Source organism: Pseudorca crassidens, chromosome 19, assembly GCF_039906515.1.
Source record: "Pseudorca crassidens isolate mPseCra1 chromosome 19, mPseCra1.hap1, whole genome shotgun sequence".
Lineage (NCBI taxonomy): Eukaryota > Metazoa > Chordata > Mammalia > Artiodactyla > Delphinidae > Pseudorca > Pseudorca crassidens.
In genome coordinates this window covers 43,161,283-43,179,631 of record NC_090314.1, presented here as the reverse complement: position 1 = coordinate 43,179,631, position 18,349 = coordinate 43,161,283, and the positions used below count along the sequence as shown (strand labels likewise).

The window sequence follows — 18,349 nt, the reverse complement described above, 5'->3', positions numbered from 1 at the left end:
CCATTTCTCAGGCTGTAACTTAACTTACGGCCCTTCAATCCAATAACAACACATCCTCACTGTATGCCAGGCGCTGGCTCGGGCAGGGAGTGGGGGTGGGGTACACAGATGAGCATGACATGACCCCGCCCTCTAAGACTCACAGTTTTTGTTTTTTTTGGGTTTTTTGGCCACACCTCATGGGATTTTAGTTCCCCGACCAGGGATCGAACCCAGGCCCTTGGCAGTGAGAGTGAGGATCCCTAACCGCCGGACTGCCAGGGAATTCCCTAGGACTCACAGTTGACTGGAGAAAGCAGACATGCCAGTTATCATCTCAGGGTAGAAAGAAGTCCCATTTAGTTGGAGAACCAGGCCAGGGCTTGGGAAGTAGGTGGCTTTTATGGCAGGCACCTAAAGGGACAGAGGAACCCACCTTTCTGAGGTGGTGAAGGACATTCAGGTGGAGGAAATAGAGAAGCAAAATCATAGCTGGGCCTGTGTGGGCAAGGACCATGGATGCAGAGCATGGGGGGGGGGGGGAATAACCTGCAGACGCAGGTGGGGGTTGCTCATGGTGGCTCTTCAATGTCAGGTGAGGAGATGATCTGACTCCAGTGGGAGCCATTGAAGGTTTATGAGCTGTGGCGTAGCAGACTCTGAGCTGTGCTTTAGGAAGGTTAATAGGGATGTGCGGAGGATGCTGAGTAAAGGGGAGGCAGGGAGACCAGTTAAAGTGTTGTTCCCTTGGGGAAGGGGCGCACTCATGGGATGTAAGAGGGCAGTGGCAGTGGGCTAGGAGTCGAGTCTCCTGTGTGGTGACTGGTCTCTCTTAACCACCCCCTCAGCCTGAGTTCGGTTTGCCTTTTCCCCATGTCTCCTTTTGTCTTCTGGTTTTTCCCAGTTTAAGCGAAGAAGGAAATTCACAAACAGCCACAAGCAGCTCCCCCTTCCTCTCCCTCTTCCAGCCTGGCTCTCTCTTGGCCCAGGCTCTGCCTGGCTGGGTCTTAGTATCCTGGCCCCCTTTGCAGGGTCTCCGGCTGAGAGATCTCTCTTTGTGCTCCGTCACTGTCTTCAGATGCCCAACCTTGGGAATCAGAAAGCTGTGCTGGAGCAGTAGTTTTGTCAGTGAAGCATGGAAGTAGCACTGCTCTACTCCTAGAAGATGCTCATCACCAAGGGGCCTGCAAAAGGAGGGGCCACCTTGCCCTTCCCCAAGGGAACTCACTCTGAGTAGGCCTACAGGACCCACACCGGTGAAACAACTAGAGGCCTGTAGAGGGTTGGAATGTTCTCCCAGCTCAGAGAGGATGGGTGGGCTCTGTCTGCTTCACACAGCTAGTAAGTACAGAAGGCGGGTGGCCTAGGGTTTTGTTTGTCTAGTGCCTCAGACATGGCACTCGGAGAAGGGAGAGCTGGCATCCGATGTGGGCCCCTGCGCTAGGTCTCTTTGATTTGCAGTGGGGAGTAGTCCACCCAGAGAACTCTGGGCTTTTCTCAGGGCGAGGGGGAGGATGTGAAGTCTGGACCCCATTTTCCTTACACCTCCAGGGCTCTGGACACGTAGCTCATTGTCACTGTGAGGTTCATAGCGCCCTCGAGGGGCCACCGTCCCAGGGGATTCCCAAGCCCCTTAGGGGACGGACTCCCGGGGCGTCCGCAACCCCGTAGGTAAAGCTTGCCCGGCCCTCCGGAGGTATGTGGGAGGGGGCGGGGCTCCAAGCGCCGGGACCCCCACCCGGGCCCCCGAAGGCCCCCGAGTCCTATCCCTGTCTGACCCGGGACGTGCCATGGGACAACTGATCGGCAAGTTGATGAGCATCTGCGGGAAACAGGGTAAGGGGAGCACAGGGCATCCGAGCGACCGCTTTGATCCGGCTCCCACCTGTCCCCCATCCCCCCGATCTGGGGTCGTCTGGGCGGATGTGATGGGGGACCTCGGGCTCGGAGGGTCCTGAGTGGGGCCTCCCCGCCCGCTCCGCAGTCTCCCCTGCCCCCTCCCCGCCCACTCCTCGGTGGTCGCGCGCTTCGGTGCGCCCAGGGGCGCAGGGTTGGGCGAGCCTCCTTCCTCCGGCTCAACGCTGTCGCCGGTTTCCTGCGATTGTGACTTCACGCTCGCTCGGCTCTTTCCTCAGACCCCTTCTCCTGGCAAGCCCTGAGCGCCCCCGACCTTTGGCACAATCGCTTTTCTGGAAATGTGGAGCAGGGAATGTGGGGCTCAGCTCCCATTTCCACTGTTCAGGAGTGGCGCAGGTGTCTCGGCCCGGTGGGAAAGAAACCCGCCCTGTTGTTTTTTGTGGGGGAAGGGGGCGGGGGAGCAGAAGTAGTAAGGTGGGGACAGGCCCCCCAGCCTGCTGGGAACACTTGTCTCCTTCCTGGGAGACCTGGTGGAGCACACAATCCCTTGGTCATCGGGTTTGGCCCTGACCCTGCCCTTCCCCCGGATGCGTCCAGAACACAGGGTTATCATCGTGGGACTGGACAATGCAGGAAAGACCTCCATTCCCTACCAGTTGTAAGCGACTCTCGGATGGGGGGCGGGGCTGGGCCTTCCCACCAGACTGACAAGCATTTGGACCAATCACCGGAGCCCTTCCCAGCGTCCTCGGGTTCCCCTGTAGCCAGGAGGATTGACTGGCGGAACCTGGTGTGACCTTCCTGGTTAAGTGGCCGCTCAGTTCAATGACTTCTCGGCCAGGCCTTTGAATCCTGCTCGGTATGAGCAACCCCACTGCTTCCCTCCGTCTACCCCCTACCCCTGCCAAACCCGGTTGCGGGCTTGAAGCTGTCCGAACCTGCCCGATGGTCTCCATGCTCTTCGCTCCCCCTAGCGTCAGGTCTCTCCTTCTAACTCCTGCACCCCAGTCTTGTGTCTTCATTTTCTCCCCCTTCTTCAAACCCAGAAGGTGGGGCCAGCTTTGGGTCTGCCTGGTCTCTGTAGCTCCTGGTCTAGCAGAGTCTGGCACACGTGCTGAGTAATTATCCATCGGAGCTTTTCCCGATATTTACTCTGGATGGCATCTCTCCTGTTTGGAACCTATTTACTTAGGAAAATTTTCCCCTGAAAAAGTAATATATATATATATATATATATATATATATATATATATATATATATATATATATATATTTTTTTTTTTTAATTAGAAGAAAAGAGAAATTCAAACAATACAAGCATATATAGTGAAAAGTAAGTTTCCCTCTCATCCCTAACTCCCAGTTTCACTTCCCAGATTTTCCAGAGGCATTCCCTACGTATCAAAACGTGTGTGTTTTCTAAGTCACTTTAAACAAAGCCCCTTTCTGATGGCCCTCACTTATGTCTGTCTCCTTTTTCCGATCCCTGGCTGCTCAAAGTGTGGTCCACAGACCGGCAGTGTTGGCATCATCTGGAAGCTTGTTAGAGATGCAAAATGCTGGGCCGTAGCCCAGACCCACTGGATCACAATGCGCACTTTAGCAAAACTCCCAGGTGATTCAGCTGCATATTAAAGTTTGGGGAGACTGCTCTCATAAATCTCCCCTCTCTGGGGTCCAAGCCAGGCAGGACTTGGTCTCACTCCTGTCTGCATTCCCTCATGCCCAGCAGAGGCTCCGTCAACCTGGGCTGAATTGTTCTAAGTTAGATTCAGCCTGACTTCAGGTGGGGGACCAGAGCTGGGAGAGGACTGGGCTGAGCACTTGGTACCCTCTCCTGCCTCCCCAGCCTGAAGAATGAGGTGGTCCCTACATGTCCCACCATCCGTAGCAACGTGGAGAAGATTGTTTTGCAAAAGACCCACTTCTTCATGGGGGACATAGGAGGAGAGGAGGCTCTGCGCTCCGCTTGGAACACATACTCCTCCAATGCTGAGGTGAGGAGGGTGCCTGGGCTTGGAGGAGCTGTGTGATATTAGCCAGTCACTCAACCTCTCTGAGCCTTGGTTGTCCCATTGTGAGATGGAGACCATAATAATGACCTCCCTGGGTTGTGAAAATTAAATAATAAAACAAGAGCTAATTCAGATGTGTCAAATACTTAACGCAGCGCAAAGCCCATTAAAATTCTTGAATACTTCCTGGCAGCTTTGTCTGCTTGCTGGCAGTTTTCTGTTTGATGCCTTGGATGGGGCAGGCCCTTTGTCCCTGGGGGCCTTACTTTCTCATTCCGGCAGCAGCAGAATCCAGTGGTTTCATTCCTGGAGTGAGAGCTGATTTCAAGCTCCAGTACTGCTACTCATAGGCTGTGTGGCCAAGGGCAAGATACACACCTCCCTGACCCTCAGTCTCGTAGTTTGTAAATGGGCATAGTAACAGTTCCAGTTCCACGGGGCTGTGATGAGGCCTAAATGGAGTCATGAAGGCCCAGTGCTTGGCATAACCTCTGGCACACAATCGGAAGCTGTGCTCAGTCCACCCTGGGTCTGGATAGAAGAGGGAATTCAAATGGGACTAGGGCAGTGAGGTCTTGAGAATGCACAGTTTGTTTTCTGTGGGACTCACATCAGGGCAGAGTGCAGTGAGCAAGGAGACACGTTCATTGAAGGGAAAGCCCATCACTCACAACTCGCCTTTGCTGGTCAGTTCATCATCCTTGTGATTGACAGCACGGCCCGGGATCGACTGCTGACCACGCTGTAGGAGCTGTGTAAGATGCTGGCCCATGAGGTAAGACCCCTGCAGTTGGGAGAGGACCCGGTGTACTAGCTCTGTGACCTCAGTCTACTCACTTAGCCTCTCTGAGCGTTATTCCTAATGCCCCAGTCTCTGAGAACCTCCATCCCAGCAGCTTGGGCGGGGCGAGATTATCCCAGATGAAGGGCAATAACACCCTCAGCACAACTGATCACAGAAGCCAGAGTTGCAAGTTCAGGTTCTGACCCCACTTCTCACGCATTGTGGGACCCCAGACAAGTTACTTCACCTCTCTAATCCTCAATTTCCCCAAGTATAAACGGAGAGGATCATCAAATTCCTACCTCCCGAGATCATTGTAAGGATACTATGAGCTGGCTGAAAGGCATTCCAGGAGCTGTCGGTGTCACTGGATGTGGTTGTTAGTGTTGGGCAGGACCTCCATCCCCACCCCACCTGGGAAAGCAGGGGAGGTAGGGAGGACTCATGGGGCCATGGGAAGGGGGGCTGGATCCTGGCAGGCTGACTGGGGCTGGGTCCACAGAGCTCTGTCCACAGGCTCTGTGAGATGCTTCCATCCTGATCTTTGCCAATAAGCAGGACGTGAAGGACTCCATGACCACCATGGAGATCTCCCAATTCCTCACCCTTAGTGCCATGAAAGACCACCCGTGGCACATGGCACACACAGGGCTGCTCTGCCCTCACCGGGGAAAGGTTAATGGCTGTCCCACCTGGACCTCCAGGGCTTGGCCTAACCAGTGGTGCTGACGACTGACCATCAGAACCTTCTCCTGTCTCTCTCTTGTCAGAATCTGGCTCACAGTTAGCTCCTGGGTCAAGACAGCTGAGCATCTACCCATGGTTAAGATGCTGTGGGTAAGCAGTGAGCAAGACAGGACAGGGTCCCTGCTCTCTAGGGGTTTGTTCTAGTGGGGGGAGAGGTGACACTCCACCTGAACACAAACATGTTAGGTACTGAGAAGTGCTTGAAGAAAGTGAAATTGAATAACAGGGATGGGTTTGCTTTAGCTCTGGTCGTCAGGGACCATCTCTACTAGGAGGTGACTTCTGAGCTGAGACCTGAATGAAGAGACAGCCATGGGAAGCCCTGGGGGACAAGCCTTCCAGGCAGGAATCTCTGAGTCCTTTTGGCCTTGAGTTTCCTTGTCTGTAAAGAGGAGGGTGATTATACCTGTTCCCTCCCAGAGTTCCTATAGAGAATAAATGATATCATTCATTTAACATTCATTGGGTACCTACAGTCCATCCTCCATATCCATGGGTTCCACATCCTCAGATTCAACCAACTGCAGATTGAAAATATTCGAAAAAGAAAATGCCAGAAAATTCCAAAAAGCAAAATTTGAATTTGCCGTGTTCCAGCAATGATTTACGTAGCATTTATATTGTATTTACGACTATTTACATAGCATTTACATTATATTAGGTATTATAAGTAATCTAGAGTTGATTTATAGTATATAGGAGGATATGCCTAGGTTATATGCAAATATATGCCACTTTATATAAGGGACTTGAGTATCCGAGAATTTGGGTGTCTGCGAGGATCCTGGAACCAATCCCCCATGGATATGGAGAAATGACTGTACTTTGTGCCAAGCACTGTTCTAGGCACCTGAGAAACAGCAGTGAACAAAACAGACAAAAATCCCTGCCCTTGTGGAGCTTATTTTCCAGTGGGGGTGGGGTGGGGGGTTGGGAAACAGACAATAAACAATAAAAATAAGAAAAATACACAGTAAGTTAAAAAGTGATAAGTGTAAAGGGGAAAAACCCATAGGAAAGGGAAGCTGGATGTCTGTTGTGGGGAATGTTGCAGTTTTAGATAAGGTGTCCAGGGAGGGGCTGCTGAGAAGGTAGCTGCTTAAACACCTGAAGGATGTGTGAGAGCTAAGTCATGGTCCTACAGAAAGGACCTCGAATCAGGCCTGGAGAATTCCCCTTCCTCTTCCCTCTCAAGTGGAGTCACAGCAGGCTGGGGACATGGATGCCCAGTTGAAGAAGGGGAGACTTTAGGCAGGCCAGCCCAAGGAACCACACATTTCTGGCAGTGTCCTTGCCAACTCCTGGGTCAGGAGGACCCCGTCCCCCAAACCACAGTTGGTTCAATTCAGTCGGCATTTCCTAAGTAACCCCCATGTGCCAGGCACAGTGCCAAGTGATACAGACATGACCAAGACTCTACTCCTTCTCTGGGGTTGCTCACAGTATAATGGAAGAACTTGCTTATGGAGCCTCTTCCCAGGCCTTTGAGGCCACCCTGGTACTGACCCAGTGATGGAGCGGGTGGGAAGGGGGCACTGGAGCCTTGCGCAAAGACATTGCTAAGGTGGGTCTCCAGGCCTCTTCCTCAAAGAAGCCCTCCCTGACTCCCAGACATCCGGAGGCCTCTGTACATCTCCTTTCTAACCTTTATCACAGCACGTAGTTACAGAATTGTTTGATCATTTGTTTAATATCTATCTCCTCTGCTAGACTCTAAGCCCTAGAGGGCACGTCTGTTTTTTCACCAGTAGCCCCTAGCACAGTACCTGATGCGTGGTAGGTACACAGTCCGTTTATATTTGTTAACTGCACACAAAATTGGATATAAATTTGGTCGTTCCATCAGTCAGCAGGGGCTGGGGGCTGGGAAGGCCATCATCCTCATGGGATATGTTGACCCTTGCCCTGTTCCTCTGTCCCTGCAGGCTGCCTGCCGGGCTTCAGTGCATGCAGTCTTGGGCCACTGTCAACTGATGTCAGCCTGAGGCCAACCAGAATCTTTGAGGGTTTTGCATGGACGATGTGGGTGGAAAACCCAAGTGACTATTTGTTATTTTTCTGCGATTCTCTGATGGGACCAGGGACAGCTATGGGCAGTGAGATTGCCACTATCCACCCAACCCGCACTGAGGAGCTAGACTGAGCACCCTGAATCGCTGCAGACAGGACAACAGTAAAAGCTGCCCTTCACTCCATGGGAGCAGGTATCCTTCTTGGAGACACCAGGGAAGCTGCTGGATGTGCTGGGGGATTAGGAAGTGGAGCCCCCTACCCTCAGCCCTCAACCTCTCTGTAGGAAAAATGGAGGACAGAGTAAGAAACCCTGGAATTTTTCTTTATTTCCTAGAACCCTAACCCTAAGCCCCTCACCCCCTACTCCAGGTTTCTGGCCCCTTAGCCATCTTTGTCCCCTACCCTTTGATCAGAGGAGATTCCAGAAAGGTGAAGGGGTCGGCTCAGGGGAAAGAGGGCAGAACCAAAGGCTGGGAGGGGAGAGGGCAGAGGACAGGACCTTCTGGCCAGGGACAGTCCCTCACACTGCAGGGACTTCTACTCCTCCCTCACCCTCCCCTTCCCTCCGACCACAGCTTTTGAGCTTTAAGCCACACCTTCACTCCCAGTGTCCTTCCAGTGTGAATCCTACTCCTCCCAAATATCTCAGATTCCTAGAGCATTTGCTTTTCTTGTCTTTTTGTAGTGATTTTTTTCACACTGTAGTAGGAATTTTATGAAGGTGTAATAAATGTCATTGAAAACTGCTCACCTCTTATTTCTTCTTCTGCTTGTGCCTCAGACTGGCTTTTGGTTTTCATACAAAGCTCTCAGGCAGGGGAAATCCACCTTGGAAGTGGAGGGGGGCTGCCTCAAGGGTCTGTCTGGCTAGGGGACTGGCTCTTTGGTCCTGGGCTGTGCAGCCCTCTGCCAGGTGACTGATACCGCACTTGCCAGGACTTAGAGCTCTGGGCTCTGCCTGGGCCTAGGGGAAAGAGTGGTTTGATGCTAACTCATGGAGGAGGGGAGGAGGGGCCCTTCGGGGTTGGAAAAGCCTAGGGGTCCTATCAAAGCAGAGCTGGAAACAGGATGGAAACCCAGGCTACCCATCTGTGTACAGGGAGCAGTGCTATTACCCCAGAAGACCTGGGATGGTCCTGAGATCAGTGGGGTCTCTTCCCTTCCCAAGTCAGGTAGTGACATCTCTGTGAGAGGCTGGACACAGATGTAGAGGGCTCAGGATTTTTTTAACCTTGTGGTTTACATAAGGCGTGATTGTGGAGAAAGAACTCAGGAATTCTAAACATCGCCGTTCAGATTCTATTTTCCTTTCACTAGATTATTTTCAAAGAGAAACACAATAGTTCAAAGGTAATATCATCCCCGTATTCCACGGAAATTCATTCTCACTGGAGGGTAGTAGGAGGATGGGGGTATAGCTCAGTGGCAGAGCATTTGACTGCAGATCAAGAGGTCCCCGGTTCAAATCCGGGTGCCCCCTCTCTGTGCAAGACTTTTCGCGTTTTCTTGGTCTTGCAATGCACACGTTGAAGTTTACTTACAAACGCGAGGGGAAGGATCCTCCAGCACTGCTGACCCGTTTTGCAGTCGGGCGTGGGTGGAGTGGAGTCCCCGGCCCTGCCAGATCGTGTCCTCAGTCTGCTGGTGGACTGTACAAAGGCCCACTCTCGTAATGGTAGGGTGGAAGCGGGAGCACCCACAGGTGCTCTGCCCGGGGACCCCAATTGCTGTTGGGAACAAGAGAAGCTGAGTCTCTAAGGGCCGGGCTCGGGCTAGGGAAGGAAGGCCGAGAGGAGTCTACGAGAGCGTGTAGGATGGAGAAGTGGGCGCCAAGAGAAACGCTAAGGGAACTCTAGCAGGGCAGGAAAGGGGCACCCAGGCCCAAAGGAAGGCCCCTGAAGTGTGGAATCTCTAGGGACTTCCCCTCCCACATTCTCAAACTGCAAGTTTCTTACATCATTAGAATTCTTTAGTTCAGAGCTTCAGGAAACAAACCCTGCACCCAGATGAGTAATCTCTTGAGATTCATTTTCTCTCCATCTCTTGTAAACATTGGACCTCACCTCTGTTCTTGCGTCCAGCACAGCGCCTGCGCGAGAGAAGCACTAACAAGTCATCTGCCTAGCGTTGCCACAAGAGGGGGTATAGCTCAGTGGTAGAGCATTTGACTGCAGATCAAGAGGTCCCCGGTTCAAATCCGGGTGCCCCCTCAGCGCCTTTTTAAAGGCACCGGACTCCGATTCTCTAGCAACAATTTTCTTTACAGCTTTTTTTTTCCTTCCACAATTTTGTGTTGACATTTCCTTCGCCGCCTCTATTTTGGGCAGATGAGGAGCGGCGAGAGTACGAAATACAGGAATTCTAGAGCAGTGGCTCTCAAAATGTGGTACCGAGAACAGCACCACCACCTGGGAACGTGTTAGAAATGCGGATTCTCGTCCCTATCTCTATTGAGCTTGGGGGTGGCCCCAGAAATCTATGTTTTAATAAGCCCTCCAGGTGATTCTTCAAGTTCTAGAAGCTTACATTAAAAAAAATTACAGGTCGTTTGCTTCTAATTATTTCCAAGTTGCTGTTTCAGCCTGAGTTCTTATTAAGAGACCTTTTAAAACAGACCGCGGGGCATCCCGGACGGGGGAATGTACAAAGAAATCAGTGCCGGAGCTGGAATTTCGTCCTGGGACCTCTCACTTTGACCTCTCGGAAGGTAGGGGCAAAGACTTGTGAACCTGCCCGGCTGGAGTAGGAGGTCGCGGGCAGCTCCAGGCCAGGACCAGAAAAGTGAGGAAAACCGCAGAACAGGCGCGTTGCGGCTCGTCATGTGCCCACTAGAGGGCAGCAAGAAGCTACAGCTGGAAGCAGCAGTCTTTTTGATCCTGAGCGTCGGCAAAATAGCAATTTAAATGAGACAACAAGAAGAACTTACAGATAGGCCTTGTCTTGTCCCATTGTAATTGAATAGAGGCCTTAGGACTGGAGGAGGTCGCTTCTGGGACCCTGGGTCCCGAGGAAGGAGGAACTGGGATTCTGAAAGATTAGAGCGTCTTTAGGACCCCAGCCCCGTATATGTCAGGGCGCCCCCCTCGCCCCTCTATCTCCCTCCATCCAGCGCTCGAGTTTCTTGCTGTCGTACGAAGTAGGTCGGGGAGGGAAGAGGCACCTCCGTGTCCTGACCTGATTCCCTGCCGTCTATTAAATAGCCTAAATTGCAGGTATTTTATTCTGTTGTGGTAGGAAAAAAAAGGGGGGAGGCGGAAATCTATTCCCAGAGGCTGCTATAACGTGGTGGCAGTTGGGGTGAGACATTTCCTTGCTCTGGGACTGGCTTTGAAGATTGACTGGGTCGGGCCCTGAGGAGGCCTGGGGTCCCCGGAGAGGAGGGTGGCCTCGGTTACCTCCTGGGGGTGGGAAAGGGTCCAGGTTATTTCAAAGTAGGGGTGAGCCAGGCCCCCTCCACCTCCATGTCTGCTGGGCTGGGGGGCAAGATAATAGGGACAAGGCAATTGTCTGCTGGCAATGGGGGATGTGGGTGGGATAAAGTGGAGAGGAGCCACGGGAGGGCGTGGAATTCAGGCCTCTGCTGCAAGGGGAGATTCTGGGGTGGGGGTGGGCATCAGAAACCCACACAACTCCGTGGAACAGCCCAGAAAGTCGGGAAGCCTGGTGGAGCTGGGTCGGGGGGTGGGTGGTAGGAGCTCATGGTCCGAGGAAGAGGTCTGGCCTCTCGAGCCTTTTCTCCACCGCTTTCCCCCAGGGAGTCAGGAGGGGAAGGGAGGCAGGAGCTAAGGTGCGGTGTGGGGGTAGCTGGTGCTCTTCGGGGGTTCTTCCAGCCCGAGGGTCCCCCGCCCTGTCCCCCTCCTGCGTCCGCTGCCCCCCCTCCCCCCGCCTAGGGAGCGGCCGCGGGAGCTCTCGGGGAGCGCTCGGGCAGGGCTGGGAGGGCTGGGGAAGCCTCAGGGCGAGGTCTGGAGGCGCCGCGCCCCCCCGCCCCGCCCCCTCCCCGGTCCCGGCTCCGGGAGGCCGCGCTGCTCGCTCGCCGCCCGCTGGCGCTCCGCCGCTCGCGCCGCTCTCGCCGCTCTCGCCGCTCTCGCCGGCCTCGCGCTCCGCCGCCGCTCCACCGCCCACCCCTCCGCCTGCCAGCCCGGGGGACCGCGCCGCCAGAGCCCGGCCGGGGCAGCTGCGGGCCGGGGGCGGGCCTGGCCCCCACCATGCGGGCCGAGCTCTGGCTTCTCGTGCTGGTGCTCAGGGAGACTGCCCGGGGGCTGAGCCCCCAGCCCGGAGCAGGTAGGACTGGCCGGAGTTGGCTGAGGTGGATCGGGGCGGGGGTCGGGGGTCAGGTAGGCGGGCGTGGGCATGGGCAGGTACCGGCATGCTGGCGATGTTTGGGGCGCCGGGGGGTCGTGTCTGCGGGAGGCCGGGCGCCCTGTGGACTGTGGCAGGTGGACAGGGACCCCACTTTTCTAAACACACAGGGTGTATGAGTGAGGGAGGAAGCGTCAGACACTGATGCCCCGAGCTCTCCTTCCCTCCTGGAAGGACACTGGAGGGACCCTAGTAGAGGGGGATCTATAAGGCAGTGGGCTCTGGCCCCAAAGGGGGCAGTGGGCGAGACATAGGGACCCCTGGTCACACCGGATGAGGCTGAATTCTGATGAGATGCGGAGTCTGGGGTGCCTCCTGTCCCAGTTTTGCCTCCTTTTTCTTTTCCCTGCCCCCACTCCCAAGCTGACCCAGGCTGGGGGCTGGGTGGGAGCAGCCAGGAGGATGGAGGAGACCCAGCATCTTTCCTCCAACAAGGGCACTACGGGCCTGACGCCTTCCTCTCTCCGTTTGGTACTCGGAGAGCAGGGCCCAGAAAGAAGCAACTTGCCGCTCCCCCACCCCCAGCCTCCAGGGTCCTCCTGTCACTCCTGCTCTGCTCTGCCCTGGTGGTCCTTGGCCTTTAGCTTCTCTGGCTCTAGATTGGGGGGTGGGGGTGTCCTATCTTGCACACTCCTCTTCCACACAGCAGTTCTCTACAATCATCGCTGTCACGTGGAAGTCCTTTCTGAGATCTACCTTGAGTCCCTCCTGTTATAAAAGGAGAACCATTTTTCAACAAGTAATTTTACATTCTCCTCTTTCCTCCTCATGTACATAGAACTTCTCTGGGGTTGGGGAGGTGGGTAATTGCAGTCAAGCCTCTTGACAGAGAGAATTGGGAAGATAGTACTCCATGCCTCATTGGCATGCATGTCCCCCAGATGGATGGAGCAGGTGGAGGGTTTGGCGAGGGTGATGCTGTAGTTGGGCTGCTGTGTCTCAGGGGTGTGCTGTCATCAGGCAAAGCATCAGTGACAGTGTGCTTGACTTTAATGATCCCTGAATGTAGCTGAGACAGGCCTGAGTCCCTGTTGAGAAGGAGGGTGTGGGCAGAGGACAGTGGAGGCTGATATGGCAAGAGGCTGCTGGTGAAGAGCCACCAGTTTTCAGAGACACCACGCAGAGAGTGGCCAGAGACTTGGTTTCTAGTCCCAGCATCTCACTTGCTGTGTGACCTCGAGCAAGTTACTTTCCTTCTCTGGGCCTATTTCCTCCCTTATAAAGTGAGGCTGTGGGCAAAATTTTTAACTCTTGGTGGTGGGATTATGAGAGATCTTTTTTCTTTTTTAATGTTTGTCTTTCCTTTTCAGATTTGTTAGGATGTGTATGGGGTAATTGAAAACAATTTTTTAGATCTCAGTATAAAAAGGAATGGGTTGGACAGGTCAATTTTTGAGGTCCTTTGCAAACCCAACCTGGTGGGATCTTCTGAACTTAGGATGTGACTGGGTGGATGAGAGACGGCTCTGAACCTGACTGAGTTGGGAGAACCATGGAGAGGGTTGGGGAAGGGGGCATTGGGAGGAAACAAGGATGTGCTGTTTCCAGACCCAGGCCTGGCTGAGGGCTGCCTCTTCAGAGTTGGGTTGGAAGAGTAGATACCCTGGGAGGTCAGAAAGAGGGGGCAGACAGAGATTTGAATCACATCTCTCAGTAGAGGACACCCTGTCTCCTCGGCTTTGACAGACATTCAGCCAGGAGAAATGGACTTTCTCTGCAGCAGGAGAGATTGGTTAGACCTAAGGAAGCTCTAAGAAGCCAGCGGGGGCAGCTGTTACTCCCAGTGCTGTGCTTTTTTCACAAGGGAAGGCTGAATTTGAGGGGGGCCCTGTGTGGAGGCAGAGGGATGTCTTCTGGGGAGAAGAGATGTGGGGTGGGACATTCTGGGGGAGGGTTGCTCCGAATGGTGGTGGAGCCCTGGTGATGATGAAAGGGCAGCTGGGAGCTGGACCTGAGGGGCGCTGCCATCCAGCCCCAAGGCTCCAAGTCTTCCGCGCTGCGGTGGGGATGGGCTCAGGAGGAAGCTGAGATCTCCCCTCCCACTTGATGAATTGGCTTGTTTAGTGGAGCCTTGAAACTTCGTCTATCATTAAAACGGGAGCAAGAGAAAGATGAGTGACCCAAAGATATAGTCAGGTGGCGAGACCAGCAGAGGCTGATAGACAGACAGATGGACAGGAAGATACTGGGGTGCACAGGGGGAGCGTTGGGGTGGTGGCACTCAGGGTCTGGTCCAGGGGAAACCGGAAGTGCCTACAGCAGACAGAGAAGGAAAAGGCTGGACGTGACTTCCTGGCTGTCAGGAGACCAGGGCCAGCACCGACCCCTGGTGACCCTGGCAACTTCCTCCTTTCTCTGACCCTTGGTTTCCCCATCCATAAAATGAGGTTTGGACCAGATTGCCTCTAGGGCCCCTTGAAGCTCTGACTCTGCTTCCGGCCTCCTCCTTGCTCACCAGGGACCTCCAAGCAGAGCGAGACTGAAATCCAGATTTCTCACAGTGGCCATCGAATAGCCCCTCCCCACCTCCACCCCTGCTCTCATTCTGCCTGCGGCCATCCCCCAAAACCCTCAGGCTGCTGTCCCCTGGGATCTGTCCCCTGGCTTCTCTTTGTCCAGGTCTCCATCAGCTCAAGGGCCACCTCTCAGAGAGGCTCACCCTGAGGGCTCTGTCCAGAGTAGCAACAATCCCGAGCCCTCTCGTCCTTCTGTTTCCCTCACAGCCCTTCGCACTGCCTCACGTTGTCTCGTTTGCTGAATTACTCATCTTGTGTGTGTCTTTCCCGACTAGAATCTTCATGGGCACGGGGGTTGTGTCTGCCTGTTCCCTGTTATTGCCCCAGCACCCAGCACGGTGCCTGGCACACAGTAGGGTCTCAATAAACATGTACTGAGTGAGTGAATGAATCAGAGGGGGTCACAGACCCCAGTCTGTCCCTTTGAGAGAAACTCAGAGAGGCAAACTCTTCTCTTCTCCTCTCCTCCCCTCTTTTCTTCTGAGCTACTGGCCATCTCTCCCTGCCCCTTCCTCATGCCTCCCTCTCTCTCCCCAGATCAGGGTCCTCAGTGGGTTTCTGCCTGCCAGCAGGAGGGGAGAGGCTGCAGTTGGGGACTTTGTAACTGAGGGGCAGGATTTCAGCTCAGGGTCTGGAGCCTTCCCCGGGCCCCTCAGAAAGTTGCTCGTCACGTGAATCCCAGGAAAGGCAGGAGGACTCTGCTGGGTGCTTAGTGCACGTTATTTTATTTAAGACTCAGAATGACTCGCCCGATGTAGGTTTTATCATTTCCATTTTCCAGAGGAGGAAACTGAGGCTTAGAGAGATTATGCAGTTCGTCCAGAGTCATAGTCAATAAGCGATAGATTCAAAGTTCAGTCTCAAGCTTGTCTGATTCCAAACCTGTGCTTTTTTTTTATAACTTCCCGCTGCGGAGCACAGGCTCCAGACGCGCGGGCCCAGCAGCCATGGCTCACAGGCCCAGCTGCTCCGCGGCATGTGGGATCCTCCCGGACCAGGGCACGAACCTGTGTCCCCTGCATCGGCAGGCGGACTCCCAACCACTGTGCCACCAGGGAAGCCCCCAAACCTGTGCTTTTATTGCTGTGATACTACAGGGAGGGTTTCTGGTGAGGCTGTGCCATGAGGGAAGAGTCTTTTCAACCCTGTGGGTTGCAGGTACTTAGGACATTTAAGGATGCCTCCCTTCCTCCCTCTCTCCCTCCCTCCCTCCCTCCCTTCCTCTCTTCCTCCCTCCCTCCCTCCCTCCCTTCCCCCTCCCTCCCTTCCTCCCTCCCTTCCTCCCTCCCTTCCTTCCTCCCTTCCTCCCTCCCTCCCTCCTTTCCTTCCTTCCTTCCTTCCTCCCTCCCTCCCTTCCTCCCTTCCTCCCTCCCTTCCTCCCTCCCTTCCTTCCTTCCTTCCTCCCTCCCTTCCTCCCTTCCTCCCTCCCTTCCTCCCTTCCTCCCTCCCTTCCTCCCTCCCTCCCTCCTTTCCTCCCTCCCTCCCTCCCTCCCTCCCTTCCCCCTCCCTCCCTTCCTCCCTCCCTTCCTCCCTCCCTTCCTTCCTCCCTTCCTCTCTTCCTCCCTTCCTCCCTCCCTCCCTCCCTCCCTTCCTCCCTCCCTCCCTCCCTTCCTCCCTCCCTCCCTCCCTCCCTTCCTTCCTCCCTTCCTCCCTCCCTCCCTCCTTTCCTTCCTCCCTTCCTCCCTCCCTTCCTCCCTCCCTCCCTCCCTCCCTTCCTTCCTCCCTTCCTCCCTCCCTCCCTCCTTTCCTTCCTCCCTTCCTCCCTCCCTTCCTCCCTCCCTCCCTCCCTCCCTTCCTCCCTCCCTCCCTCCTTTCCCTCCTTCCTTCCTCCCTCCCTCCCTCCTTTCCTTCCTTCCTTCCTTCCTTCCTCCCTCCCTCCCTCCTTTCCTTCCTTCCTTCCTCCCTCCCTCCCTCCTTTCCTTCCTTCCTTCCTTCCTTCCTCCCTCCCTCCCTTCCTTCCTCCCTCCCTCCCTTCCTTCCTCCCTCCCTTCCTCCCTCCCTCCCTCCCTCCCTTCCTCCCTCCTTCCTTCCTTCCATCGTCCATGTGTGTTTGATGAGCATCTGCTCTATGTCAGGCACCTAGAGCCTGTGGTGGCACAGGTAGCAGCAATATGTCAGGATCAGGGCTGGGACGGTGCATGTAGCATTTGGGGTGAGGGGCAGAAATGTCAGAGGAGGCACTGGGAAGAAGTGACATCTCATGAGACTTGAAGGATGAGCAAGAGCTCATCAGGAGAAAGATTTATTTATGGAGCAGAGTGATCTAGGATGAGAAAATTGCATGTGTGAAGCCTCGTGGCCAGGGAGAGTAGGGCTGCGTCCTGCAAAGGGCTTTAGGAAGATGGGAGGCTGGAGAGCCAGCAGGGATCCCGTCATGAAGGGGCTCAAGTGCTGAGGGGAGGAGCTGGGCTTTCAGCCGAAGGGTCATGGCGAGCGGGGAGCATGGGGGAGATGGAACGAAGTCTGTCCTCTGGACAGGATGCCCTGGCAGGCGTGTGGGAGACTGGCCCGAGGGCATTAAGGGTGGGGGCTGAAGTTGCCACCAGGAAAGAGGTGACGGTGGCCAGGACTGAGTGGTGGCCATGAGGCTGGAATGGCAAGCTTGTGTGATGCATGGGATGAAGGTGGCTTGGCCCAGGCGCTGGGATTGCGTGACCAGACCTTGTGAAGTCAGCCTGTTGCTTTTTGCCCTGGAGCAGGGCAGGGGCACCAGAAGAGGGTTGGGGCACTACCACTGGGCCGTCCCCCTGCATTCCAGGGGCTACAGTCTGCCAGAGAAGCTGCCAGGTTCGGACCCAATGGCACCCAGTGCATTCTGCCCTGGGGCTGCCCCTGCACCTTAGGACGCAGCCTGGCATTGCCGGTCACCTCTTGTACCTTCTGTGGTCTGAGCAGAGCCTGCACTTTTTCTGTGCCTGAGTGCAATTCCTGTCCTGGACTAGTTGTGTGACCTGGGGAGATTCCTTAATGTCCTCGTGCCTAGGTGTCCCAATTTGTAAAATAGATCTAAAACTAGCACCTCTCTCAGAGGGTGACTGTGAGGGTTCAATGAGTTAGTGGGTTTAAAGCCCTTGGAATAGTACCAGCACAGAGTACCCATTCTCTAAAAGTCAGCTGTTGGGCTTCCCTGGTGGCGCAGTGGTTGAGAGTCTGCCTGCCAATGCGGGGGACACGGGTTCGTGCCCCGGTCCGGGAGGATCCCACATGTCGCGGAGCGGTTGGGCCCGTGAGCCATGGCCACTGGGCCTGCGCGTCCAGAGCCTGTGCTCCGCAACAGGAGAGGCCACAGCAGTGAGAGGCCAGTGTACCGCAAAAAAAAAAAAAAGTCAGCTGTTATTTTTATCATTACTGTCACTATTGTGACATCCCACTAGACTGTATGCCACTTAGGGCCATGGGTGGTGGAATGGATGAATCCATGACTAGCGTATGCTCTGGAAGCTTCTTGCTGGGAAGAGGGAGCTCTCCAGGGCAAGGCAGAAGGCAGGGCCGGGGGTGGCTGAGGGTTGGATAGGTGTGTAACATGTGTGTGAGCCTGCAGGAGGAGGGCCCAGGCCTTCAGGCAAGTGTGTGTGTGCATGTGGGCCCCAACACACACACGTGAGCAACCAGCCATGTGGGCTCCTTCTGCAGGCGGAAAGGGTGGTGTCCCATCCTAGCCAACTGGGAGGGGGCAGGGTGTCGGGGGTTGGGAGGGCAAGATTCAGGGTTAGGACAGAGTAGGGCAAGGTTCCTCGGCAACCTCCCTCTCTGTCCCGCGCCCCTGTCTCCCTCCTGGACACTTTGCCTCTGACCCTGAGCATCCCTGTTTATATCATTAACTTTTTTAAAAAATTAATTAATTAATTAATTAATTATTGACTGCGTTGGGTCTTCTTTGCTGCATGCGGGCTTTCTCTGGTTGAGGTGAGCAGGGGCTATTCTTCCCTGTGGTCCATGTGCGGTGGCTTCTCTTATTGCGGAGCACAAGCTCTAGGCACGTGGGCTTCCGTAGTTGTGGCACGCGGGCTCTAGAGCGCAGGCTCAAGTAGTTGTGGTGCACGCTCTGCGGCAAGTGGGATCTTCCCGGACCAGGGCTC

General features: G+C 54.8%; 2 protein-coding genes and 2 non-coding genes across 5 annotated transcripts in view; all 4 read left to right on the top strand.

Moving 5' to 3' along the window:
- The first annotated feature begins 1,769 nt into the window (after positions 1-1,769).
- ARL5C (ADP ribosylation factor like GTPase 5C) lies at positions 1,770-8,092 on the top strand. The gene is given in 7 exon segments (XM_067715256.1): positions 1,770-1,815; positions 2,434-2,494; positions 3,686-3,833; positions 4,543-4,626; positions 5,152-5,280; positions 5,282-5,310; positions 7,308-8,092. Coding segments are annotated over 7 exon segments (546 nt in total). The 3' UTR covers positions 7,357-8,092.
- A 711-nt stretch (positions 8,093-8,803) lies between these two features.
- Positions 8,804-8,875, top strand: TRNAC-GCA (transfer RNA cysteine (anticodon GCA)). Its single transcript has one exon. It is a non-coding gene; the product is annotated as a tRNA-Cys (tRNA).
- Positions 8,876-9,533: 658 nt separating this feature from the next.
- On the top strand, positions 9,534-9,605 carry TRNAC-GCA (transfer RNA cysteine (anticodon GCA)). Its single transcript has one exon. It is a non-coding gene; the product is annotated as a tRNA-Cys (tRNA).
- Positions 9,606-11,502: 1,897 nt separating this feature from the next.
- The window catches only part of PLXDC1 (plexin domain containing 1), a 65,348-nt gene continuing 58,501 nt past the window's right edge, over positions 11,503-18,349 (top strand). For both annotated transcript variants that reach the window (XM_067714009.1, XM_067714008.1), the window contains exon 1: positions 11,503-11,676. In XM_067714009.1, coding sequence (XP_067570110.1) covers positions 11,601-11,676 — 76 coding nt within the window. In that variant the 5' untranslated portion in view covers positions 11,503-11,600. The remainder of the gene's footprint in view (positions 11,677-18,349) is intronic.